This window comes from Tyto alba, unplaced genomic scaffold (genome assembly GCF_018691265.1).
Source record: "Tyto alba isolate M040663 unplaced genomic scaffold, T.alba_DEE_v4.0 Super-Scaffold_10, whole genome shotgun sequence".
Classification (NCBI taxonomy): Eukaryota; Metazoa; Chordata; class Aves; order Strigiformes; family Tytonidae; genus Tyto; species Tyto alba.
In genome coordinates, this window is record NW_024881262.1 from 23,735,590 (window position 1) to 23,763,234 (window position 27,645).

Below are 27,645 nucleotides of genomic sequence, written 5' to 3' on the forward strand. Positions count from 1 at the left end.
CTAACTCTATGTATAAAATGTATGTATGGATGGGCCTTACCTACTGCGTACTGGCTGTGCACATTTTTTTTGACGAGGCTGTGCAATGAGGTGGCATGAGCTTCCTGCTACAGTTCAGGCTGAATCTTCTCAGGTATAATTTTCTCCTCCCCCACTTTCAAGCAGGACTTCAAATTATGGCTGGGAATTCATCTTGTCTGAGAAAGATCTGCAGAATGAGTAAGGTCTTTGGTCAGGAAATGCATACAGTTCCCTTTAGAATATCCTTTATCTAGCCAATTTCTCTAGTTCAGGTAAGGAAGTTACATTAAATGTATAAGGGAAGTAATGGCTTGGTCTTAGTAATGACTAGATAAATGTCAACCAAATCGAAGTATAGAGGTATTGGTCTCCATCAGTTTTTTGTATCTCTAGTGAAGTAGCTAGTTGTAGGCTAAAAGAAATCAAAAGCTTTAATGAAACTAATTACAGTATTTCATAATGTCCCTTTATTTTTTACCTTTAAGAGCATCTGAGCACGGTATAGCTATGTTTATCTTATTCTCACTGTTTCTGTTTCCATAGGCATGGTTTTTGAGGCACTGTCCAGGTAATTGCTTTCACATACCATAATTGCAAATGGTTGGTTTCAGTATGGTATAGGATACTCCACAGTGTGAACGTATGGGTGACCTGCTTTACTGTGTGTGGAATCTAATGTAAGGCTGTGCCTTTGCAGGTGGTAGACATCATGAGAATGAACGTGGACAAGGTGCTAGAAAGAGACCAGAAACTATCAGAACTTGACAACCGGGCAGATGCATTGCAAGCAGGAGCCTCACAGTTTGAAACCAGTGCAGCCAAACTGAAGAGAAAATACTGGTGGAAAAATTGCAAGGTAAGAAATATATATTCTTGTTAAGAATCACTTCATGGCAGACATTACTTCCACTTGAACTTAGCAGGACTTTGCAGGATGGCATCTCTAAGCATTTTCTTATTGACAAGGGGAGAAAGAGATGCCTTGCCCTCTAGGCTCCAGGATAATAAGTCAAGCAACTTTGATCTTTACTAGAACCTATTCTTTAGATCACTTCTGCAGTATATAAAAGGTAGATACAAATTTTGATGCTTCAGTCAGTGCCCGCAGATAGGGATGGGAGAGCATTCCATGTCAATTCATGCCAGTTCCCTGGACAATCCACAAAACCTGAACAGGTGTAGTGAATCCTGGTAGTGGGGAAAAAAGCAGCTTTTTCCTTCTGGGAGATCATCAACCTCTTTGGTTCCACAAACTGCTGTGAGAAGTGAAGAAATGACAATCCATTTAAAAAAGAGGGACAAATTAGGATAGAGCTGGACTTTGATCAACCAGCTCTCTCCTCTGCTGTCTTCAAAGTCTCATCCTTTCCCATGAACAGAGGGAACCTCACTCTCCTTTGCTTTTCCAAACCTTCTCCAGGATTTGTGTTTTCTGGACCCAGAAGCTTCAGCTCCTCTTATTCATATCAGACCTCATATCCTTGATTCTTTCTACTCATGCACCACCAACATGAACACTATGCCAAAATTCAGCTTAATTTCCATTTCTTTTCAGTACCATCTTTGCTGCTAATCATTCATGTCCACCCAGATAAATCCACCTGTTCCCAAAGGAAAATCTCACATGTATCTCTCAACAGTCTGTTGCCTGCTTTGTCTCTTCAATCCACGCTGCTATGAAATGTAAAGCAGGGCAACATATTCTGGGTGAACTATACACACAAACACTCTAGGAATAAGTGGATCCAGGTTAGAAATTCATCTGAGCAGTTCCTCTGGGCCTCTTCTAGCTGTTGCCCAGTTGCTTTGCCTGACAGTGCAGGAAGCAGGACTTTCGGGAGCTACAGACACAGATTTTGAGTTAGGTTCACCCATGCTGACTGCAGTCACCGTAGTGATCTACACTACACTAGACCTTCAAACCTACCCTCTTTCTCCTTTCCTCATTGTCTCTTCCTGCTTTACCCTGACAAACGGAATCCCTCTGTCCTTACTCTGGCTCCCAAACTCTGGAAGGAAGGGGAAAAATAAATAAATCTGCAAGCCAATGGCTGGCTCTGTCCTCCAGATTTATGTTGGGAGGAATGAAGGCCTTCATTTGACATGTCCGTGTTTGTTGGTTTTCAGTTTTTCCATTCTCACTGGAGTAGTGATGGGAACTGAACTGCAGCATCTCCGGTGGCCTCATAAGCATTCAGCAAGTCTCATGTGGGGGCCTCTACCCCACACAGCTCAGTGCTGATATGGTCTGTGCACAGCTGGCTCTGATTTATCTGTTCCTATGGGAATGGACTTCAACTTTGCAATGAGCTATTTCCAGGCTAACATGCTGTAAACCATGCTGGCTAGCATGGGCTACCTCTCTTAACAGCACAAGTACACAAAGCAAGCACAAATAGCTGCTAGGCATTAGACATCTCCAGCTGCCTCTTCCCTGACTACAGGAGCATGGTGAAAAGAGATCAAGTTACTGTGGTGTAAAGTGGTAAATGGTCATGTGTGAATCCAGCCACTCTGGAGCACCTCTGGAGTTATTTTACTTTGGAAGTTTACTTTTTCTTTACTGCTGGAAATGGATGAGGTTGGTCACTGCAACTTAGCTGATGGGCAAGAACTTGCTAGCTTTGTCAAGAGGCTATGTCCATTGCTGGTGGTCAGCTGTTCCTAAAATTGACACTAACTTTAGGGCCTTAACAAGTCTATTGCAGGGAGTCTTTGCAAGAATTAAAAGTGCGAGGAATGAGCCACTATGTAAAAACAAAAAAACTGAGGGTTTAATGTCTTTCATGTGAAAACCTGACGTTCTCTTTTTTTCTCATAACTTTCTTTTTATAGATGATGATCATCCTTGGTGTAGTATGCGCAGTCATTCTCATTATAATTATAAGTGAGTAGTTCATTTTCTCTTTCATTTTTGATCTCAATAGCTCTGTGACTTACGAAGTGCTGATATATTAAAAAACAACAACAAAAAATAATATAAAGTATTTAAACTGATTAATTTGTGAAATTCCTCTTCTAGTGCCATGCTGTTATAGTGAGAATTACTGCAAACTCTCTGGACACTTATATAGGTAGAATTTGTTGACATTTAAGGTATTTTACATTGGCATGTTACATAATTTTCCCTAGGATTAACGACTCTCCCTTTTCATGTTGATATAAATTTTTATACAGTCTCAGATGTCTTCCTTTCATAACAACCAGTGCCACAGTCCTGGTGTTTTCTAGTGAGAACAGTAATGCTTGAATTACCTCATGCCTATAACAAGAGGGTGAAGGCCCACAGGCAAAAGGCATCTCATTAATTTTTTTAAAAGCATGTAGGTGCCTAGTTCCCACCAAATCAGCTGGAATTTGAGATGCTGGTGCTTCTGAAAATCACTTTGCATCTTGGACACCTAAATATTGGTAAAAGATGGCCCAAAGTCTTACTGATTTCTTGTCTTGAGAGATCATCTCATTCCACACATTTGTTATAGGAAAGATAGCATATGAATGAATAATAGCAGTCATGCTGGTTGGGAGCCAGGGATCTTGTAATGACAGGAACTGAACATTTTATTTATGTAACCTCTGTGTTAGCAACAGCCGTTATGTGACATAACTGTAATATGGCATTAACTCCTGAAAGGGAGATTTCTTGAGTTAGACAATCCAGCTAGTAACCCAGAAGAGATCCACCAGGAGGCTAAACTGTGCATGTAAATTAATTCCCAGCTCTCAAATTACATGCCTTGTATTCAGCATGTTTCCATTTTCCTCTGTTGCTTCTGTAAAGAAGGCTTGCAGAATCACCTGTAAATATGACTAAATGGATTGAGATACATGTGGCAGTTTATTAGTCTTATGAATGCTGGCACCAGAGCGACCCAGAATAATTCTACGATTTCGTAACACTGATACAGCAAGAATGGGATGTGGCTAGATATTGATTAACTATATTAACCGGGTACTCAAGGCAACTGGCTTCAAGGGAAAGACAGGCCTTTGTTCTGCAGTCTAGTGCAGCAACCTGGGAAGACAGATGTGTGGCCATTGATTGATGTGTATATATGCATCATTGAGCATTATGTGTATCTTAACATGAAAGTAAAAAGCAGACAAGATAGCTCATATTTTCTCCTTAGAAGTTAAGGCTGAAATGATATATAAGTAATAACGTTGTTTCCCTCCTAGTTTTAAATGTTGGATGTCTGTCCTGGTAAGTTTAGAAGCAGACGTAGCAGGTTTGACATGGCTTAGGTTGGGTTTAGGGTATTTATTCACAAGCTTGTGTGTCACATCATCAAACCCAGGTCATGGCTCACCATAGTGAGATCTATTGCAAGTTTAGTGAGATTTAAATGAATTTAAGTTGCAGATAAATTGGGTAGTTCCTCACAGCAACAAGCTACCTTGGGTGATGCAGTGGCCCAAGCCAGGCTTCCTACCGACCTGGTAGTAGGGCCCTGGAAAAGCAGGCTGGCTCCCTGCTGAAGCAAGAGTTACAACATGTGGAACTGCAGGAGTTGCTGGAGCTGGTGATAGCGGCTAACATCACCATCAGTCCTTGCCCCTTCTATCTTTCGAGTTGCAGTTTCCCCTACTTTCCATGCTAGTTCCCGCTCTGAACTCCTTTGTATACAGGAGCATCCCCATTCCAGCTAGGAAGGCAGATTGTGTGCAAGACATGTCATGCTCTTTCAGCAAAGATGCGCTAAAGGTGTTTGCCATTCTCTGACAGCACATGCTTCTGTGAGATAAAGAGCAACAGTAACTCTGTAATAACTGTTGGTTTATGTCTTTTTTTTTTTTTTTTCCCTTCTGCTTCCTTTCCCAGTTTATTTCTCCACTTGAAAAAGCAAAGACGGAAGACTTGGCACAACTTTGTTCATATCAACCAACGATATCAGTGTTCCTTTGTTGAACTCCGCTTTTTAATTCCCAGTGTCTTGGGATTTTTGCTTGTAATAACCCATAAGCATTCAGTGTGGTGTGTTTTGGAATTCTGTTGTTTCCACAAGAAACTGTACCAGCTAAATACTGCCAAGTAGTTCCATACACTGTCTTATCACTGTGTCTTAAAATATGTATGCACTGACCTTCAGAAACTGTAGTATATGAAAAGCATCCTAAACATCTCAGAATCAGAGAATGCAGCTATGGGGAAGCTCCTGCTTAAAGGGACACTGTCAGGTGGATTGGACCCAAACCTAAGGTTGCATCAAACTTTAGGGCCAAAATTCTTAATCTGAGCTCCTAAAGTTGGATGGCAAAATCCACTATCCAATGTAACTTTTTGAGGTAGTGAGTATCTGGTACTCCCATTAAAGAGAGTGGTACCTACAAGTATTCATGTAAGACATCTTATTTCAATTCAGCCAGCCAAACACAGATTTTTTGAGATTAGTTGTAGTATCCAAGTCTAAAAGCATTGTCTGCAGAAAATAAATAGAACTAGATCATCATATTTTATGGATTTTATTTTTTCATTATGGGGTGTTCTGTACAACCAGGATGGCCTCCATATGAAAGCCAGAAAAAAAAAAAAAACTGTATGACAAACAAAAAAGCATTAGCTAGCACAGACTTCAAAAAGCCAAGTGAAATGCAAAAATGGTAATACAAGGATCATAAATGACCAAGATACAGATTCTTTCAAAAAACTCAAGGCACTGTTTGTCAGACTTCATGGGACTCTCTTGAATGCCAGTCCCCAATACTTACAGCCCTAACTTAAAGCACATGATCAATTTTAGTGATGTCTGTGGCTTCCCAGCACAATTGTAGGAAGCTATCTCTGCACCATTTTGCAGAAATGGGTCCCCACTGTGAGGACCATTCATAAATCAGGAACAAGGAGGTATGAGTAAATAGAGGGAACAGTAGAGAGAGGCCAAGAAAGGGAAGGATGACTAGCAAAGCTTCCCTGGAGAAGAGGAAGGCAGAGAAACACTGTTCCAAAATGGTGGTGTTAATAGGCTTTTTAAAAACTTAATTTAATTTGTGTGTGTGTGTAGTTCATAAACTATAGTGTTGTCTTTGTAAAGTGCACAGCTGAGATATTTTTCATACTCAATTAGTTTAAACTAGCATTTGATGTAATTAAGAGAAATTATATATTGTGGTTTGAGAGAAGGTTCTTGTATGTTATTGTTGTAGGGTTTCTCCCAAATGTTGAATTCCTCATTTTTTCTTTTTTAAACACTGAATAGTTTAATCATAGTTAAGCAAGCTAAAAATGAATTGTCAAATTTTGAGCCAGGAAATTCTGTAAGGGTATGTTTAGGATAACTCCCTGAGAATTCTAAGATGAATTTATAGAATTAAAAAAAAAAAATTGTTTGGTGTCCCGCCGTACCCCCACCGCCGCAATTTAATTAGGGGAAATGGTGATAACAGTGTAAATATTCCCACCGTGGAGCATCTCTCTTAACATGGTCTTAGATTAAAAAATCAGAGACCCAGACAAGTTCATTGCAGTGGATGCATATACAAATTGTGATTAAGTAGAATTTTGCAGAAAGAATAAGCAATGATCAGTTGAATGTTTCCAGTTGTATTTTTTCCCCTAGGTATTTATTACTTCATATTCACATGTACTGTTCCATATCATTAAGTAGTAAGTGGCCACAGTCTTAACAAAACTTAACATTCAAAGTTACTAATGTGCTACTGGACTCCCTGGTATGTCCTGTTCACTTCAGTCCTTCAGCTGAGTATATAAACAATTCTGAAATCCTCATGGGCCAGACAGAAAACTGCTGTCATGAGAGGCCTGACTCCATGAGGTATCACAACTGAATGCTATGTATAATTGAGCCTTCACTGGAAAAGGAATAAGCCGTCTATCTTCAGGACCCTTTTTAAACTGCTAAGATACTTGTCTAGCTGATATGAAAGAATTATCTCCGCAGTGTGAGACCCTGTCACCTGCACCCATGTTGAGCATGGCTTGATCTTCACAGGGCTTCTCTCCAGGAATGTTGAAAGGACTCATGAGTTGAAGATAGCTTTCACTGGAGATGGTACGATCAGTAAGGTTACATGCTGATACAGCTCCTTAATGTAGATGGTGCTTTCTCCTATGAGAGTCTGACCTAACTATTTAGCTGATATGGCTGCAAATACACATCAAAGAGTTTGAATCCTCGAGCTACAAAGATGCAGTTTCCAAATGAAACTAATGAAACTGCTCTAAGGATGCAAAGCTTACATCCTGCTAGCTAACATATTTCAAGAAAGTTAATAATCGAAGTGGGAGCTTTAAGGGAGAGTAAACTGCTGGCTGTGGAATGTATACTCATTCTTCTTCAAAACAGTAACTAATGGGGATGACTGTTAAATGTTGGTGAGAATTTGCAAGGAAGACTTTATTCAAGAAACCTAGCCTCTAGTGGGTTGTAAAATGTTTATGAAGAGGCAATTTCCTCCTGCGTACTAATGAAATATGCTAAATTAAGGTGTTTAACTCTTTTAAGTTCTTTGCATATAGTGTGCTCATGAACGTTCAATGTTTGCTAGTTGTGCTGTGCTGGTTGGTCGCAGTCAGTAAGATAAGCCATTTAACTTTTCTAATTCAGCCCAGGAAGCATGAACAAGTATGTCCTTCCCAGATGCACAGACCAGAGTCAAACCAATCCTGCAGAGGGTTAATCCTTCTGCAAGGAGAATATGGTAATATAGGACTGTTCAGGGTCATAGATTATGCAACACCATCACCTATACGTAGACTGGTACAGAGGACAATCTATATAAACACAGTTGGAGATCTTAGTGTTGAAGCCAAGATTGATTGCTTTCCACTCACTGCCTCTACATTTAAAATGTCCGTGCAGTTACAACTGCCTACTTGTAATAGTAAATTTCCCATGAAAAGGTTGACTCATTCTCGTTTAGTCAGCACTGATGAGAATTTCAATTACTGGGTAGAATTTCAACTACTACTCTTCATCACTAACTATTGACTAGACTTTTACCTTTGGCTGATAAAAGGGCACAAAAGGGCTTCCTTTTACTCACTCCCCAGCAAACCCTCAGGGGTCTGCAAGGCTGATTGCTTTCTGACTGCCATCTTGGGGACTGAAGACTTCTCTGGCTGGAAGCAAGGATTTTGATAGCTTTAGCCAGAGTTAGATATTATTTGAGACTTGCATATTCTATCCTTATAAGATATTTTTCCTCTGATCTCTGGGCTACAGCTGTACAGCTAGGATGCTAGCATGATATGCCATTCAGAAACAGCATAGCTGAACTGGGATGGTTAGGAGCTGTTGTGTGCTTGTACCATAGCTGTTCGGCTTGCCAATGGGTGCACATCAGCTTCTGAGGTTGAAGAAGTGTTACCTGCATCCACTGTCCACAGGCTAGTAAGGTCCTGCTTGGGAATTATAGCTTCTTCCTTCTAATTTAGCTCACTTTGCAATAACATACATGTGGCTTTAAAACTAAAAATGTTGATACACAGGACTTGCAGGAACAGTAGTGTGGAAGCCCAAATGGGGCACTTGACCTGATTTTCCCTTGACAACATTATGTAATAGCACAGTCAATCCAACATAGTCCAACATAATCCAGTATTATTAGAAGGAGGAGGGGAGAATCTGATAAAGATTCTAAATGTAACCTAGGGTCTGTAAGACAAGAATTGATTTAGAAATGTAGTCAATTTGATTTTTAAAGCTGGCACTTTAATTCTATTGGAACTTGCATGAAGTTAGCCCCAGGAACAGTTCAGGCAACTAAAATATTTGGTTTTTCCTTTTAAATAGTGATCTGCAGGAAGTGACTTAAACATTCACAATGATGGAAGAACAGGACAACATTATCTGTGCAAGGAATTAATAACAACAGTCACAATCTGCTATGTTTTTGTCTGCGTAGCAAGACCTTTTGAAATTCTCCTGTTTGTGTCTCATTTCTGTCACTACTCCTCTGACAGGGCTTCACATAACTATATGAATAGCTGAACTACTTCTTGTCTGAATAAAATGGATTTTAGCTCTTGAGTAAGTTCGTGACTCGACATATGTGTTAGAGCATACCCGTGAAATGGTGATGTCTGCTTCTCAGAAATGCATCTACTATGGGAGACTCAAACTTCAGGAACTTTTAGAAGCTCAGATGTTACTCAACTCTTTTTCATGCTTTTACAGAGTGAGTTTTTCTGTATTCCATGGGAAGTTATCAACCCAGCGGGAGTATGTATAATCTTTTTTTTTTTTTTTTATGACAGCACCTTGATTGCTTATGTTGGTGCTAGACCTTTGCAAAGAAACTAGAGAGCACTTGGGTATGATCCAAGATTTAGATGTCAATGCTGCTTCCCCTGCCCTTTAAACAGGGACGAGGGCTAAACCAGTAGCCATATAAGGCACTGGGCTCGCTCCCAAGGTACACAGTGAGTATTAGAGAAAGGCCTCAAAAAGAGCAAAGTGTCTTTTGTCTGGAATCATGTCCTGAGCTGAACTTTAGACCCATAACAGATCATAACCTTTGGGCCCTCTGTGTAGTCAGAAGAGTGAGATGCTCTTCCAGCCAGTTTTTCCTCTCCCCTGATTTAGGTCCCTCTTGCTAGATGAGATACATTTGAGCATGTTTCTTCATGCAAGAGAAAGCACAAGCATCCTCAAATCACTTTTTTAAAAGCAAAACCCAAAAGGCCAAAGAATGTAGTTCGAAAAAAAATTAATTGCATCTAGAGAAATGATTGACTGAAGATTTCTCAGATGGTGACATTATTTTCAGGAGAGATACTAGATTGGGATGTATGAAACAAACCAAAACTTCACATCAGTTGTTCTTTCTTCATCTGGTCTCCTTCAGAAACACTTCTCTATTCCACTTCAAGAAAGGATTTTGTTTTCCTCTTCAGTTAATGTCCCTTCATTAATGTATGCCTCCATTGATGTGCTCAGTAGCTTTTTTCTCCATTGAGAACCAGAATGCTGTCTGCCTTTAAACACATGCATAAAAAGAGTTCTGAGCCACCCAAGGAGTTTACCTTTCTTCCTGATGCACTGACATTTAAAAGCTACATCTTACAATAAAGCGGAAAAACTGTGGCAGTCTGGTTACATGCAGTTTTGGTGGAGTAAACACTTGATTATTCAACAATGAGTCATTTCTGCAGTAACCTCATTCTGTCATGACTGTATCACATCTGCTAACTCTCCAAAGCAAAAATCATAACCTGTACTGGTTTAAAACATGAATACAGCATCGTGGTTCATACGTAACACTCTATTGAACCAAAGAAGCCATGTGCTATCAGTTTAAAAGGGCAAAGTACTTGTTCGCAAAGAGAAAATATCATAGAGAACAACAAAGATAATTATGAAAAAAGCTTCTCCATTCTTTAGCTCTTCTCACAGTGTCTGGATTCTCCATTATTCTTCAAGTCTCTTTTCATTCTCTTAGAAAGCTTTTGTTTTTGGAGTGTAGTGTATTTGGAACATAATATATTGGGGCTAAGGTTGTTCTGCTGCCCTCTGACTTGACTCCATGTCTTCTGCCATATTGTTATTGTTGACCTCAGTCAGAGGTGAGGCAGGCCTGAGTGGAGCAGAACCTCCTCCCTATAATGCCCTGCAGTCCTCAAACCAGCCTCCACTGATGGGACATGAACACTGGTCACAGAATATGGCTCCTGAATCTTTATTTGGTTCAGAATGATGTGATACAAAAGAAAGCTCCTGACTGCTAGACAACAGCATTTTTGCTACACTACTTTAAATTTAATTAAATGCATTTAACATTTCTTGTAACAGTAATTTCATCAATGTCAATGGAAAAGAGAGGAAACAGCAAATAAGTATAGTGTGATAATGACCAGATAGTAAATTGGGAAATAGTTTAAGTGAAATATAGCCAACATTCAGTAAACTCCTTTCTATAAGTGGCTGTGCCTAAGAGCACCTTTCGTACATTAAAACTCAGCAGTGCTAGTCTATTGAAGTGCATATGGACTACTACTTAAAATGAACTATGACAAATTGTAGTTGAATTTACTTCCTTTCACTTTTATATTGAAAACGCAGGGGATATATGCAGGAAGGATGATCTAGTATTTTTTGCAGAGAGCACCATTTGAGGTATACCATCAAAAGACCTGCTGCTGTCGTCAGCTGCAGAAGTGGTTGAGGATTTCAGTCAAATAAGAGCTCCAGAGTGCTTGGTAAAGTACGGATACATACTGAATGCCCACTCTGGTCTGCAAGTAATTAAGTCTTTTTGACACAGCATGATTTTGCTTACCCTTCTTCCACTCTAGTATCTATGCATGTCCACCAATAAACGGTCTAAGGAGAGGATGGAAAATCACTTTGCTGAATCCATTACACTCCTGTTACGTGTATGTGAACAAGTGGTGATGGTCTGAGCTTTTGTAATGAAAAGAGTTTAAAAGAATTAAGAGGTCTCAGTATTTTAATCTATAGTTTGAAATTAGTTTGTCCCCCCGATAAGCTCCAGGTGTGTTTAAAGTACAAGTATATAATGGCAGCTGCAGTTGTTTTCTTCGTAAGATCAATGTTTGAGATAATGCATATAGTGGAGCCACAAATTCATACATGCACAATGCACAATTGTTTTCAGAAGTTCAGCTATTACTATTTATAGTATTGACCTGAAAGGTTGCAACAATTTCTCCATTAGTCACGGTAGTGCTGGCTAGACCTGAAAATTGTGGTCAGCGTGGCTACCATGCTGCTAGCAAGCTACAGCGTACTAAATAATGCAAGTTCAGCCTTTGATGAAACTTAAAGGGAAAAAAGATTCTGAATAAAAGTAGAAATGTATAGTAAAGGCCATGAGTATACAGTGTGACCATTACTTATTTAAGTATTATTTATCTATTATTTAAGCTATTAGCAGCTATAGAAATAGTCAAATAATTAGCTTCTGAAGCCTATTTATTGATGAATATTTTTTTTTTTCATTAGAAATGCTAAGTACAATCTATGTTCCATTTGCTTTTTTCCCAGATTGGAAAGAAAAGTTTATGTAGCTAAGACACACTCGCAGGTCTGCACAATAAAATGTTACTGATAACCCACTACTTGTCATGAAAAACATCATTACTTTGTCTTGTAAATTAAAAAGTCCTCCCTCCCCTGACCGCATACGTGGTAAAATATTAGTCACATTATGTATATCAGCACCACTGAAAGATTAGAAATTAGTACCTCCTACTCAAGAGCAGGGCTTAAAAACATCCTTTGTCTGTTGCAAAAATACATTTTGAGGGGGAAACACCAATTGTCGTAGAGGTTAAATTTTTATTTGACAACTCCTATTCTCTTTTCCTTCCCCTTTACGAAAGAAGTGCTTATATACGTAGGCAAGCATTTGTCATTTGGGTGATACGTTCTCTTTCCAAGAGATGAAACATAGCCAGCATCTACTGTGAGCAACCTTTAGTTTATTTTGCAGCATAAAAAGTTCTCTTAGTGGCAATATATGAACTCATATTATCAACTTGTTTTAATCATTGCAGGAAATTAATTTGTAGCCAGCTAATTAGTATTTTCCTTAATGACTTATGCTTGAGTCTTAACACAGAAAAGCAGCCTCTGGAGGTGCTATCTAATCAATTCACCACTGTAGACTTAAAATGGACAGATGGTTGAGTATTTCACACTCTCTGGCCCAGAGTGTAGAGTAATGCATGTCCTGTTCTGGAAGCAACTTCACCATGCACTTAAGCATAAAGAGAATTTCCATTCTCTGTTTAAGACAACAAAAACACCTTGTCTGTCTTTACTAAATCCAGGCCTGATATGGAATCTGTGCCATGTTCTGATTCAGGAGAGGAGAAGCCTTTCCTTTGAATGATAGAAAAATTAGGTTGGAAAGGACCCCTGGGGTTTATCTAGCCCAGTCTCCTGCTTGAAGCAGAGCCACCTTTGAGGCTGGATCAGGTTGCACAGGGTTTGTCTTGGTGAGTTTTGAAAATCTCCAAGGCTGGTGATTCCACAGCAAATTCTGCCTTTGGATATATTTTCTGCCCTACCAAGGTTGATAAAAGTGCAGTATGCACCTTCATAAGTGTATGTGGTTTGTGATCTTGCCTTTTTTTCTGTGTGCACTGATCTGATTAGAGTAAAATTCAGATCTGGTGGGAGTCAGTGCAACCCCCGTTTTTCAAAGAGCTTCCACTGACGTCAAGAACTTTTCTTTCTTCCTCATTTACATTGGACTAAGCCAGATCTGATCATGCTGAGGATATTGGGGCATTCTCTCCCCTCTGTGTATGTGAAGTCTGCTTCTCTGACAGTGAAGCTGAGGATAGGTATAGGATCAGATTCAGGACATTTGGTAAAGTCTAGTTCTGTACTGTCTGAGGTCAGTGACAAGAACTTGATTGGCTACTAAGTTACTAGACTGGCACCAAAGAAAAAAGAGTATTTACTGAGATTACTATTTCTCCTCACAAGTCACTTTAGCAATGCTCCACCCTTCTTTCAGATGCTTCTGGAATGGCAATGCAAAACAAACCTTTCTTCTACCTCTTTCCTTTTAATTCTTCAAGCTTTACTTCCTCTAATAGGAATAACCAGAAGTAAGTTTTCGGTTGCCCTTTTAAAAACTAAACTCCACAACAAGTCTTTAATTGCATACTTTTAAAGGCCACACAGTAGTGTTAAGCTATGTAGTAATGCACTCAGAAAGGGTCTGAAAGTCTGTGTTGAGAACAGCATTTCTCACCTCATAGACTCAGCTGTACTGAGCAGGAAATTGTGATTTGTGCCTCTACAGAAAGCATTCAATTTGCATCTTATTAGAGCTACCTGGGGAGGAAAAATAATGTTGTGGAGACCAGGAAATTTCTTCAAGTGCTTTATCTGGAGGTCAGTGGAATTCATTTATAAATGATGAATGCATGCATTTTGATGATAAAATTGTGATGACTTACAAAGTTTGATATTACTGTACTTTTTTGTGGACAGTGATTTTTTTTTAAGTGGTAAACATATTTTCCAAGAATATTGTAGACATTTGTAACATGTATGTTTGTGCCAATAAATCTTGTTTTAAGAAGTTGCTTTTTGTATCATTTCTGTCTCCAATATACACAGTTTAAGGACAGTTAAGCAGCTTCAGTTTTCATACTTTCTCTGTGTTAAGTGATAAAGACTTCTGGAAATTAAGATTTTCAAATTCACATTGAGTTTTTATATATTCAGTCTAATACAAAAGAAAAAAAATCCCACTTCTGTTGTATAAACAATAATGAACTCTGTACAGAAGTGGGAGGGGGGACAGTGGTACAACCACCAAACACTTGTGAAGAAGAGCAAATGGGAGAATGCCTTTAGTGCATTTGACCTTATTCTTAACTTTCTTAAATGGTAACATGTTTTCCTTTTAATAGGGCACAGTTAACTCAGAAAATTCATTGCCATGACATCCTGCTAGTTCACAGATTTGGTGTACTTTGGGCACATTTTTAAATGAAGAAAGAAGGATTCTCTGAGGGTGATACAGATTCTTGTACTGGGTCATCTTCTGCCTTGACTTGAAAGAGCTGATAGTGGCCACTAGTGTGATGGCTTACTGGGGCACAGTAACTGTTGCTATCATGATTCCTAATGAGTAATTAACAAGAGTTGGAAGCTGCTTTTTTCCTCCTCCTAGTGACTATAGATACATTTTAAAGTATGTAAGCATCACGGTAACTCCCAGGTAGCTCTGCACCTTCATGCATATGGGGCGTTATTCAACAGCTCTTCTAATATTGTCGCAAATTAACTCAGCGCATATAAAGGGCACAGTATTGTTCTTCCCCCACCCCCCCCAAAACACACCAAAACTGGGTAATGTCAAGACGCCTTCTTGTATGACAGTGCTTTATTAGTAAACTGTAGGTTTTTCCTTGGTAACTCTTAGCATATCTGGCAATGAATTGAGGGAACTTTGAATCTGTAAGGAGGATCTGGAAAAAAGCAATCATTGATTTTGTACAGTGCATATTCTGGCCTATGTGAAATAGCAAATAAGGACTGAGAGGGTGAGTTAGGTAGGTTGGTGCATATGAATGTGATACTGAAGAACACAGGAAACTGATCAAAGTTGAAATGATGCTTATGCTAACAAGTAAGAGAGCACAATGGGCTACTACTCCATTAGCACTCCTACAGTCAGGTTGCACAGTTAGCTCCGTTTTGCTGAAACAAAATGTCCCAATTTCTGACTTTTGATCTTACAAAGAAGTATAGAAAATGGTAAGACCAAGTGAAAATTAAATGATGTGTGACGTAATGGAGAGAAGGTGGGTATGGCAGAATCAGTAAGATTATATGAAAAATCTAACGTAGTTTTACATGCTTTGCAGATAGCAGATTTGCATAATTCATGGAAGTTCAGGGAGCAAAAGGAAGGATTCCTTCTTAGGGGTTACTAAGTTATGTGGGGTGAAGAGCTCTGGGACTTGCATATGCTTTGGAAAGTCAGTAGAAGATAATTAAAGGACAAAACAAACCTTGAAATAACTGTTTGTATACTTTTCTTTGTGAGCTGCAGTACACAGAGGTAAGTGAATGGAGAAGATGCTTTTACGTGTTCCTGACAGATCTAAAATTTCAAAAAAATGTATTCAAGGAACCTGAAACATCCTACTACCATATTAGTATTTCTCACAACTGCATCTACCCTCCCACCCCCATGGCAGTCATCCTAATCATCCTGTGTTACACCTGTTGCTTTTTAAAAATCTATTTCTCTTACCTCTGTAGTTTAAGACCAATAAAATTGTCATTGGTGAAACAATAGTAAGCAGTATGCTCAAGGATGAATATGGTCCAAATTCCCCTGCCTCTACCACCAAAACAAATCCTATTGATATCTCCAATGCCTAACCAGATGATAGCTAGGTGGAGTGAGACACTTCCTATCGCACACAATCAACTAATAGTTTAATTTCAGAGGCTTTCATTTCACTCAAAAGTCTCAAAGTTGGAGTGACTTTTTTTTTTTTTCCTCCAGAGGTATTAATATACCAGAAGTAAAACTCTTGCTTACTGCACTCACCAGCTTAAGCATTTCTTGACTACTCAGACATCTCAGTTCTCTTTGAACACAAACGTCAGTTGAAAATGTTATTTTTGAGATGCCTAGCGTTGGCAGCTAGATGGAAAAGATACAGTAGCAGTCTTTGTTGATGAGAAAAGGCATCACTGGGAGCTGTAGGCAAAAGCAGCGTCCTCAAGGCCTGTCTTTAGTCTAGATGAAGAGCCAGCCCACATGTTCTTCTGCAGCTGAGCCTAGGACTTGAAACTCTATGGAGTAAGAAAGCCAAGCTGGCTGTATAAGCAGCACTGCTACATTTTGGTGGTGCTATGCGCATTATGAGCTTCCCTTGGCTATATGTAGACTTACCGGCTGTCACATAGGATATTGAAGTGTCTTCTGGTGCCATTAAGACAATGCTGTCTTACAGGTATCCCTGTATCTGGATTTTATTTAAAAATGGTCTTTGGGCAGTTAGATCATTAATACATGATTAAGTGCAGTGTGAATGCTTTTTCAGCCTTGGATAGCTGTGCAACACATCACACTTACATGATGTGTGTCTGAAAAATAGAAGCGGCAAAATGGCACATAATCATTAAAAGGGAGCCCTTCGCACATAACCTGTCTGCTCCTGTTTGTCCCAGGCATGATGGAAGAATCAAACCTCAACCCACCCAAACTAGCAGCTTCTCTTCCTGATTGTTGTCTCTTTGCAGACTGTAGCAGAATTTGTGGGAGCTTCCGGTGGAGATTTGCAGAAGTGCTCTCCCCTCCTTAAAATGTGTTTGACATGAGTGTGCACATCATTAAGTAAAAAAGAAATCTCAACTTGCTTTTAAAACTGCCTTAGTGAAGGAAGGGAGGGGGAAAGACATGTTTTCAGGTTTTTGCTGGCTGGCAGTGCAGCTGCCTGCCTGCTGCAGCGCCCTGAAGTGAGTCTGTGCTGGGCTCGGGAGGCATCCAGCCAGCTGAGCTGTGACCACCCCGTGGTGCACAGCCTGGGGAATGTCAAACAGTAGCAGCTGACGCAGGTGGCATCACCCTGTGACAGCATGGGCACTGTCAGTCTCCGCTTATCGTTCTAGTGAATTTACTTCACAAATGATGCCAACATAGACCAATAGTGTCAGACTCGATCTCAAATGCAAAACAAATTTGGTCACAACTTATCTGTATGAGATTAAACTGCATTGTCCATCCCTCGGATTAGCCACTCTGCTGTAACTGGCATTCATTTTAACAGTTTTTCAGACCTCTTTTTTTGTCTCTTGTGCATCAGTTACTTCAGCCCAGGCTTCAAAATTCTCAAGCATTCTTAACAGCATTTTTCTTTGTGATTTTGGAGTTGTCTCATTTTCCCTCTCTGCTTCATCCCACCTGTTCTCTGTTTCAAGGTGCTGAATGAAATATCATTCTCCCTCTTGCCTACAAGAGCAATTGCTTCTCAAGTAACTTCATTTAACTCTTATGTTCTCCACTTCCTCTATGGAAAAAATAAATTGGAAGATTTGTGTCTAGCCACAATGATTGCACACTTTGACTAAGCCATCAAAGTCTTTGTATTCTCCTGATGCTTCCAGGGTTGCCTCCTACATACTGGCATTCTCAGGTTTGCTCAGGGTGACCAATTATGTTGTCTCATTTACCTGCAATAAACTCTTTCAACTCTTATTTAAAAAACAAGTATATAAATGCACCTTTGTCTTAGAAGGAAAGGCTCTGATTTTCTCATGTGTTTTAGGTCTTTCCTGTACTCTTGCAAGCATCAGAAAACACCACATCAACGTGGAGAAGTACCTGTTGATCCCTTCATGAAATACCTCTTAAGTCAGGAGCCAACATGAAGCATGTTGCCTGCAGCTGTCTGTACAAAGGCTCCCTCTGTCATGTGCTGCATGGGAATGACCTCACTAGTTGAATAGAGCCACTGAACCAGTTAGAGATGTAGTCTGACAGTCATAGAACAAACATGACTCATTTAAGAACATTCCCTACCTTCCCTTTTAATAACTGGTTTCACCAAAGCCAGTAAACTAGAACTGAAGGGAGAACAAAGAGTTCTTCAGTTAGTTTTGCACAATCTTCTCACACACTACTTACTGCACTGTAGGAGCATGTTTGAAATTACTATCCCTCCATATTTGCATCTTTGATGGTGTCCAAGCTCTCACAACGTAATTACCTCTAGCAGCAGATACTGACATGCCAATACTTACAATACTAACGAATGAACAGTTCTGGATTTAAAACCAAAAAGCTTTCAAAACACAAAATGTTGTTGTGCTGAGGAGAGATCATCATCCTTGATGATTATGATAGTAATTGCATTGAGATGAGAACAGGATTCTGCAAATAAGGAGATTTGTGTCTAGTTTGACCAAGCCATCGAGGCTTGGTTGTGTGACTTCACACCCAAGAGTGCTCAACTTCCACACTCAGTTTTCTTAACAAGGGGCTAAGAAATTAATTCCTGCTATGCCTTTGCTTTTCCACCTTGTGATGTATCAATAATCACTTTGGTAAAGCTCTTTTTGAGGAAGTAGATAAAATTATAACATGTCGGGGTAAGCTTTGAAAATTTGAACTTTATTTGTTAAATATTTTTGGCATTATGAAATCTCAACTCCACTGATGCCAACAACAGCAAAAAATCCCAATTATATCAGTGGAACTGAAGCTTCATCTTAGATTAAGCTATTACAGCATGCAAATAGCAGCATAATTTTCTGAATGTGCAGTACACTAGTCCTCATACTAGGTCTTTTCCTATTTTTTCAATTTGATTGTTGTGGATTGATCCTACAAAATCACCTTGCAGTGGCATCCTAAGTTGGAAACAATGGAGTGCATTCACTTCACCAGTAATGGCTGTGTCTAGATGGTCACAGTACAATTTTCAAGTATATTTTGTAAATGGTCTCTCTATCCAATTAATTATACTGTAATCCACCACGTGGCTGGGGAAAGAGCTTGTTTAAATAGATTTGGCTTCTGTAGCTGACATTTGCATTAAGTCAGTGTGAATTACAAGATGCTACATCTCAAGATTTGAGGCGTGATTACTTATAGCAGCCTCATGACATGTCATAGAATGCCATGTCTCTGGTCTTAAACACTAATCTGTATTTCTGAGGGACCTGAATCCAAGCTCTAATGATCAAGTTTGCAATGAGGTAATGGCTTTTAGAAAGTGACACAATGCGCTTGACTGCATTTTAGAGCTTGAGAAGAGGATATGTTGTCTCAGTAGACAGTGTATGACAAGAAAAGTTGATTCATTGGTTATTAGGTTCCAGTGAAGTATAAAAACTGTCATTTAAAAAGCTCTCCCTTTTTTGGTTTGCTTTCTGAAATGTCTTGAGGAGTAGCACACACATCCTCTCTGACTAGGCCAATACACGTCAAATCCTGCTGGTGTTCAGACCTATCTTGTTCCTTCTAGAGGTAAAGGCAAGGAAAGGCTTAAATTGGCCTGACTGATTTGTAAATAATTTGACTTGCAGATAAGGACAAACTAACAGCTTAGCTTTAAAGTTATTCAGTTTCTAATTTTGGTAAAGCTACTTAAATGCCACAGTAGGTAACTTACTATATACTATACAAGGGGAAAAAAAATTCTGCTGAAACTCAAATTTGCCTTCCATGCTACAAGAAGAGATGTGCACATGCCTTGAACTAACTCAGGTTAGAAGAGCAGAGATGATAAAACTTAACAACTCATTTTAGTTAACAGCTGAAGTACATGAGTCTAGCATTTAAATGCAAGCCCTTAAGTTTAGTCAAAACACTTGTTGCTTTTATCACTTTTCTTAACATGAGCTAGGTAGCTCTTGCTAGTGAACCCCAGATAGGAACATATACAAACTAACAAAGGTATAAAGTTTTTCTGCAGATGGAAATTACCCTGTTTCTAGTAATTACATGAGCAGGGGAACACTTCAGCAAACTTGTTAGGTACCACCACTCAGGAAGATACCAGCAGCAAGGGCTGCAGCAGAGACCAGTCTGCCAACCCTACTTTGTGCTAACCAGCTGGAGGAATGCTCTAGCAGAATGGGCTAAATGCCTCAGCACTGGCCAAGCTGCTTGGGTGGGCTTTGCATCCACACTGAGCTCTGTACCTATGCGGGGAGTTTCCACTGTTTTAAAGCTGTCTTGAATATGCCTTCATAGGTTGTCCCTACAATGCAGACGTACTCTAAGGCTGCCCCAAGTCACTGTTTTCCCTGAACTGTATTAATTTAAAAAAGAACAAGAATGCTGTTACTGCATGAGAGGAATCGGCCTCCCTAAGTGCTGCTTTCTTCAGTGTTAAATGAAGCCAGCAAAAGCTACCAGCATTATTAACAACAATAGCTGGTTAGTAATGTACTGTGAAAGAGCAGGGCTGAGGACACAAAATAATCATTGTAAATTACCCAGATAGATAAAAGGGCTGAAAGGCAGTTGGATATGTTTTTCAGACCCACTAGAAGAAAATGAAATCCTGATGCTTACCCAGTTTTCTAACCAGACACCAAGGAAACCATGAGCCCTACAGCATTTTCTCCATAATTGCTTATAGGAGGCATATCTCATGGCTCTGCTTTTTGGCAAGGTAAGATTTCTTTCAGTCTTTTTGTTTTGCTCTAACTATCCCTTTTTTCTCAATTATATTTCCTTAGCTTTCCTGTAGCACAGATGAGAGCACTCTTTCCTCTAATGAGCAACAGTTAGCTCCTATTACTTAGGATGACTAATTCCTGCTTCCCTTTGATGCTCTTTAACCTTTGTCCTTTAAGGAATATAAGGTTGGGTTTTTCCCCCCCCCCCTTCCTTTCCTTTTGACTAAATTAAACTGCTTGTTTATTTTCTGTTATTGTGTAGTTACACAACAGAAGCATTGAATTCCAAAGTTCTTCTACCACTAACAGAGTATCATATGTTACAAATGGATAGAATGTGTCTCATTATGACAATGGGTACTATATTTTAGTGTTTCTGCATGTAAATATGGCTCATGTAATCACTGTGATTCCGTTTGCTTCCTTGCCTCTCCCCAGACACCTGGTAATTTAAAATTTATTGTTTGGTGTCTACAAATGTGATAGATAGGAAGAAGTCCCAAGAATATTTCAGCTACATAATTTGCAATAAGTTACATACCTGGGAAAACAGATAGATGGAGAAAGTCTCCCTAAAACTGCACTGGGGAAAGGGCTGTAGTTAATATCATACTAATTAAACACCAGATAATCTGCAAAGATGGGAAAGATTTCTGCCCTCTTTGTTTCAGTGATTGTCTTCTTACGAGCAAGTTTCCCAAAGCTATTTAAATCAAAGGGAATTATCCTAATAGAATTTGTATTAGTCCTTCACTCCCTGGTGCTGTGGACCAGTAACAGGGTGCAAAGTGAGCTGTCCTTTTTATTTTAATCTATTAAATTAAGTTTAAATTTCTTTTATTAAAAGAACTTTTGATTGCATATCAGAAATTTCTAATTTATTTATGGACACAATCTGTGAAACTTTATTTACTGAAGTATCTTGAACTGACTTAGTTTACAAGGGACTTCTGCAGGGCCTGAAAGGCTTATTAAAGTCCCTACTTTGTTTTCCAGTAGCATGGCGAGGTATGTCAGGCTTCTCTTCCTGGAGCAAACTCATCTAATCAGTGTACACCCTCTCCTGAAAACAAAACCAAGCTTCCACTGACTTCAGTAGCAGCAACATTCGGTTCAAAACAGCTCATGTGTGGACTAATGCTGGAAAACTAATTGAGGCAGAACAGTAATGGGAATCTCAATCTGAAAATTAAGTGTCTTTAATTAAGAGATACCCTTCAGAATTATACAGAAAGAGTCTCCTTCTCATTTAAAATTTTACTCTTCCTTCCTCACCAACTATAAACCACTGATCTATAATTAGTATTCTTAGTAGAAGGAATGCCGTTCTGGCTTAAGTTATGCCTACGACTGCAATGAGGAGAGCTGTAGGTGTGTTGGAACAGATTCTAGCTGGTCTGCTACTTAGCATTCAAATTCTTACAAATGTTTCTGTTATAATCTGTTAATATTATAATCTGTTTCTTAAAAATGAGAACAAATTAAGGAATAAGTGTGCCTCTAGTTTCACGGTACCTGAGTAGAAGCATGACTCTGTGGCACAGTATTGGACTTTACCTGGGAAAAAGATAAAGTCCAGCTCAAATCCTGTGCCAAGACCTAGTCCAACATTTTATGCAATGACTTTAATAAAAATTGCATAAATGATCACTGGTGGGGAAACCAGGACACAGTTCTTGTCTATCTGTCCTTATTCTATTTTTAAAAGAAGGTGCGTCTCTCCATTTTTGTAAGAGACTAATAACATTTCACTCCACTGAAGTGAGTCCAGAAAGAGATCATAAATACGATGGAGGTCAGTAAAGTGACTCTGGTCAGTAAATACAGTTTAAACCAGTTTAAACCAATACCAAGAGCGTGCATAAGAATGGTGGTTGTCGGGAGTCAAGGGTTGGGATACACTGTGTTACAGGCCCAGCACCAGCTCAGAGGCTTGGCTGTTTAGGTGTGTGTTGAGGAATCCAGGTGTCTCAAGGACATCTATCTGCTATGTGTGGCCATGTTTAATCCAGAAAGTAGTGTGCCTCAGGTATCAAAATCTGTGGAAATGTTATTTTTCCATCTCATCGCCTTTAAAAGAGCTTTCCCATGCCATGCATGGATTTGGAAGTGTACTTTCTCACCAAGGGATCAGATTCAGTTGCTTAACAGGCAGGAACCTTAACTCAGAAAGCTTTCTGACAGATTAACAAATTGAACTGGCTCACTGAGGAGCCAAGGAAGTAGCAGAGTGGACAAAAGGAAGGGTCAAGACCACATAACCATGAGTACGCGGTAGCAAGGTGGTAATGGCGGCAGGGATGGGGTGAAAAGGAGCATTATTGCCCCACCCCTGCCTTGATGAAAGTGAAATGTTAGGTCAACTGAGAAACCTTGTGAAAGCTGTCTTTGCCATCTAAATCTGTATGGTTTTGAATGGTGAGCCCCAACCTAATGTAGTCACTTTCTTTAAGGGCAGAAGAGGGTGTATAAATCCAAAAGAGTTGGCAGGAATGAGGAAGCACTTTTCTGTTTGGCATCTCTTATTAGCTCTCTTAAGATAGTCTAATGACATGAACATTTCATTTTAGGTGCCCAACTCTGTAATTCATGTATAATAGGTCTTGGACATTCACTCCAACCCAAAACATGTTCTTTCATCCTGTTTTGTTTTGACTTTTGTGCTCCTGCAGCTGTGATGTGATCCAACCAAACACTTCTTTCATGAGATGCTTTCAGTCAAATCAGTTTCCTAATCTGGCTGACAGTACTGTTGCATTATCTCTAATTTTTAACTCAGTAGAGGGGGTAGGACTGTTCCTTTCGGTGGATGTATATGGTCTTTGATGACCTTAGGAAGACTGCAAAATCACTAACTAGCACTCTGAGTTACACAGGAAGCTTAAAACCCCTTTCAGCACTGTGGATTCAACTTCAGGCTGTCTTCATCCTTCTGTGAGGCTAAATGCAGAAAATGAGTTGCTAATACACGCTAAAGAGCAGGATCCTGGAGCCAGAGTGCTTGTATTTTTCTTCTGAAATCACGTTAATGGACTTGGGTATCAGCACATGTGGTTACAGTGATGAGATGCACCCCTTCTGTTTGTACCCTTCTAGTCATTTTAAAACAGAATAATCCAGGGTTCCTTTGTGTCACTTTTCAAGATATCTGGAAGTTAAAAATATACTGAAGTTGCCAACAAAAACTAGATATAATAAAAATAATTAGAAAACCATAAGAATGGGGAAAGAATGAAAAACTACATTCCCTGGAACTCTTTATGAAAGGTTTTCTAGCTGAGGACAGCCATATACCTTTGGAAAGGGCTTCTGAGCAGCAGCACTTCTCAGGAACTTGCTGCTAGATTTGGAATTCTTTATCATGTTTCTTACATTCCTTTAATCGAAGAGTTTTCAAGACTATAGGTATTGCTATCTTTCTGCTTGTTATAGTTTGTTCCTACACTTTGTAACGCTTTTAGAAAAACCTGTCCATATATTCACTGGTAATGAGGAAAGTGGGTTTTTTCCTTCCCTCATTCTTTGTCCGTGCAGACGGTAACAGTGATGCTTTTTGCTCATTAGCAAAAAAGCTTTTCCGGATCTTTGCAAGAATCAATGACTGTCAGTATCACTGTAAATGATGGGTAATTAGACTAGAAATGAAGAATTGGATGTTGGTTCCAGCTGCAAAATATTGATTTTGTTTTGTTTTGAAAAATTTACAGTTCCATCAGTGCTGTGGTATAACAGGTAACTTCTGCAAGTGGACAGAGAAGCACAGTTACTTGAAAAAAATGAGCCCTATTTATTTAACAGTAGCAAACCCAAGCAAGCAATCCTCAGGTAGTTTTTCAGGAAGTCTCAAATGTCCTTTTTTTTTTTGTTCACATTGAAAGACTTATTTTATTTTTTTTCCCCCAAAAATGTTGATACTGTCAATATTCTGCTGCTTATCAGAACTGATTTAAATACTTTTGTTAAGCAAAAGATCTATTTTTTTTAAGTGTGCTGGGAAAAGGTTCAGCATTTTGTATGTCTGTGTGTAAAGTTCTGATAATATGGGAAAGTGCAACAAGTAGGGGGAGTTTCATAAAAAAAAAAACTTTCCTAAATGACTTTTTTCTCATGTAAAATCCTTGCAGTAAAAAAAAAAAAAAAAAAAAAAAAAAAAAAAAAAAAAATGAAAAGGCCTAGTTCTATCAATTCATCTTTTGTGATTTCAGAAAGATACTATGCTGGCAAAAAAGCTAGTCAAGGAAGAGATTCAGTAATATGGAAACCACATATTAGCTAGTTGCACAGTTAAAAGAAAATGGCAAGGCCCAAACCTGCTTGCTTATTGATGGACTCTACTTAAGAAGGCCTGCTATCTTCCACGGTGTTTCATACAGACTGCTATTTGCCTCACGAAACCAAATGAGGGAGCCAGGCTGAATTTATAGCAGGGCAGTGCCCTGCCTCACCAACCAAAAGCTGCTTTGGATGAATGTTAGTATGAGATGTGGTGTGTTATACAGTGAAACAGATGTATATCAAAGGCTTGCCTTATATATGAATGACTTGTTCTCAGCATGCTCCAAGAGTTACAACCAAATACAAAAAAATAATCAAAGCTGGAAAAAAACCCCAGCATTTTAAGGCTTTTGTAACAATCTTTATGTTCTTTAAAATTTTACGTGTACACACACACAAACTTATTTTACTCATGCTGCTATTAAAACCCTTATGCTATAGCTACTTACTAGGTAGAGTGACCTTAAAATCCAAAAGAAACTATTTTGTCCTGTAGCTTTTTGCAACCATTTTCTTTTGCTTTGTTTCTTAGCAGATGAGCCATTGAAACAGTAGTAATATTCACTCCTCTAGGAGCCATGTGTTTCATATTGGTGTTGCCTGGAATAACTTGTATCTATACACGATTGCAGCTTTCAGAAAATTGGCACAATAGAAAAACTTGGACTGAACTGGTTCAAGATGCACAATCACATTTTGAGTAATGTTGTTTTCCCCAGTTTTTGGTAAATTAAATGGAAAGCTATAAACACAAAAAGGTGGCAGGAATAGAGCTTAAAAATGATTCCTGTAAGCCTGACCAAAATAGCTGTTTAGTATCCCTTTAAAATAAGCAGAACTCAAGTAACACCTCTGGTAGTTACTAGGATGGAAAAGCTACTGGCTATTTCTGGTGGTGGTGATTACTGATCGCCTGCTAGAATTGGCATGCTCTGCTACAGTGACGAATGTGTCTCCTATTCTGTTTGTTCTGGAAACTCATTCAGCTCTAGCACAGTGCCATAGTTTGCCTCCAGCTCCTCAGGCTTGCACTCTGATGGGGTGGGAGGGGACCTCAAAGTTTTGCCTTGGTTGAAGTGCCTTACTTTGAAACTGCAGTAAGAGGTATAGCCCTTAGCACACAGCCAGAGACAGGTATTTTTGTCACATAATATGAAAAGCAACATCCCATGGAAACTGAGAATGTCATTCTACAACCCTCCAAACCAACTAACCCTAAAGCAGCGAACTTAAACAGAAAAGATGATGAAATTTTAGATGTGAAGACCTAACAGCAAGTTGACCAAACTACACAGAGAATGTCTAATTAGGATCAGTCTTTAAATTAGACTCCTCAGAGGAGTGCAAACTAAGAATGGGATCCTGATAAGCTGACTTGTGCAAATCCAGTTGCAGAATCTGGTCCTAATGCTTCGGCTGCCCACCCCCCTCTCCTCTCCAGGAGTTAAATACTCCATAGTACTTTACTCACAGGCTGCTTCTGTAACAATCATAGCTTAAATACCTATGTACCTAATGGACTTATCCCTAACACCACATCGAGGGAGGGAAGCAGCATTAACCTCATTTTGCAGATAAACAGTGGAAGCCCTAATGGCTCTCTACTGTGTTACATCCTGTGGAGCAATTGCACGCATGCAGCGGGTGTAAAAATGCTGCTACACCAGCCTGCTGTATTCGCACCAAGACAAAGAGTTTTGGCATGTCCTCTGTTCCTCTTTTGCACAGCCACATATGACTGAAGATAAATGAAGCTCAGAATATGGATATCATTACTTTCTGAGCTACGGATTGCTCTGCTCAGCCTTGAAGATGCGGAGACTAGAATAGTGCCAGTCAACATGCTGAACTCTTTTACCAGTAGGTAGGTAATCTCACTATTGAACTGTAGCAATTCAAATTTCAGGTTCTTTCTCACAATTCAGGATGGCACAGGGGCCTGAGCAAAAATCTGCATGCTCAGTGTCACAAGAATGTGTTTTGTTTTGTTTTGTTTTTCTCCAGTAATGTATGTGAAAAATTGTTTATTACACATTTGGAATGGAAAGCAATCAATCATATGGTGATTAGTGTATCAGGAACTAGTTTTCCACAAGGGAACAACAGTACATACCTTTAACACCTCGGAAACTCTTAGCTTAACCATTTTTGTAGTTGTTCAAACTGATGCTAACTGGATGGCGTCGGAGCAAGGTGAATCTCTAGGCCCGCCTGTCCTGCACTTTGGCTTGTGACCCGGCAACTGCTCAACACTGTACGGGGTCAGTTTCGAAACTTCAGGGCGTGCACCCAGCACGGGTGGCAACACCAGGAAACGGGATACGGGCGCTTCTCCCTTATGTAAGCGAACCGAGCTCCGGCAGGCCATTGGCTGGCTCCGCCGGGGGGATCTCCGAAGGCTCCAGCTGCTGCTTCCGCACCTCCGGCAGCGCGAGGCTCCCTCCTCAGCTCGGGGTCCCGCCGGGCCGTTACGCGGCGGCGCTCAGGAGCCTCTTCCTGCTGGCGGGGCGGGAGCGCTTCCTGACCCGCCTCGGACCGCGCTCGGCCAGCGGGCCCGGCCGCCCCTCGTCCCCCCACCCTCCCGCCGCCGAGGGGGGCCCCGGCGGGAGCGGGCGCCGCCCGTTCGCTGCTTCTTCCCCTCAGCGGGGCACAGCGCGCGCGCGCGCGACCCGGCTGCCAACGGTCCCCCCGCGCGCCGGCCCAGCGGGCGGGCGCGCGCTGACGTCACGGGCGGCTCCTGTGGGGCGGGGCG

General features: G+C 40.0%; 1 protein-coding gene across 2 annotated transcripts in view; it reads left to right on the forward strand.

Moving 5' to 3' along the window:
* LOC104363218 (vesicle-associated membrane protein 2) overlaps window positions 1-14,041 on the forward strand; it is a 50,961-nt gene extending 36,920 nt beyond the window's left edge. Inside the window, exons 3-5 of one of the 2 annotated variants that reach the window (XM_033001607.2) lie at window positions 719-877; window positions 2,857-2,908; window positions 4,844-14,041. In XM_033001607.2, the coding sequence (XP_032857498.1) occupies window positions 719-877; window positions 2,857-2,908; window positions 4,844-4,860 (228 nt within the window). In that variant the 3' untranslated portion in view covers window positions 4,861-14,041. The remainder of the gene's footprint in view (window positions 1-718; window positions 878-2,856; window positions 2,909-4,843) is intronic. The other variant, XM_033001606.2, reaches the window with a different exon arrangement.
* The last annotated feature ends 13,604 nt before the right edge of the window (window positions 14,042-27,645 follow it).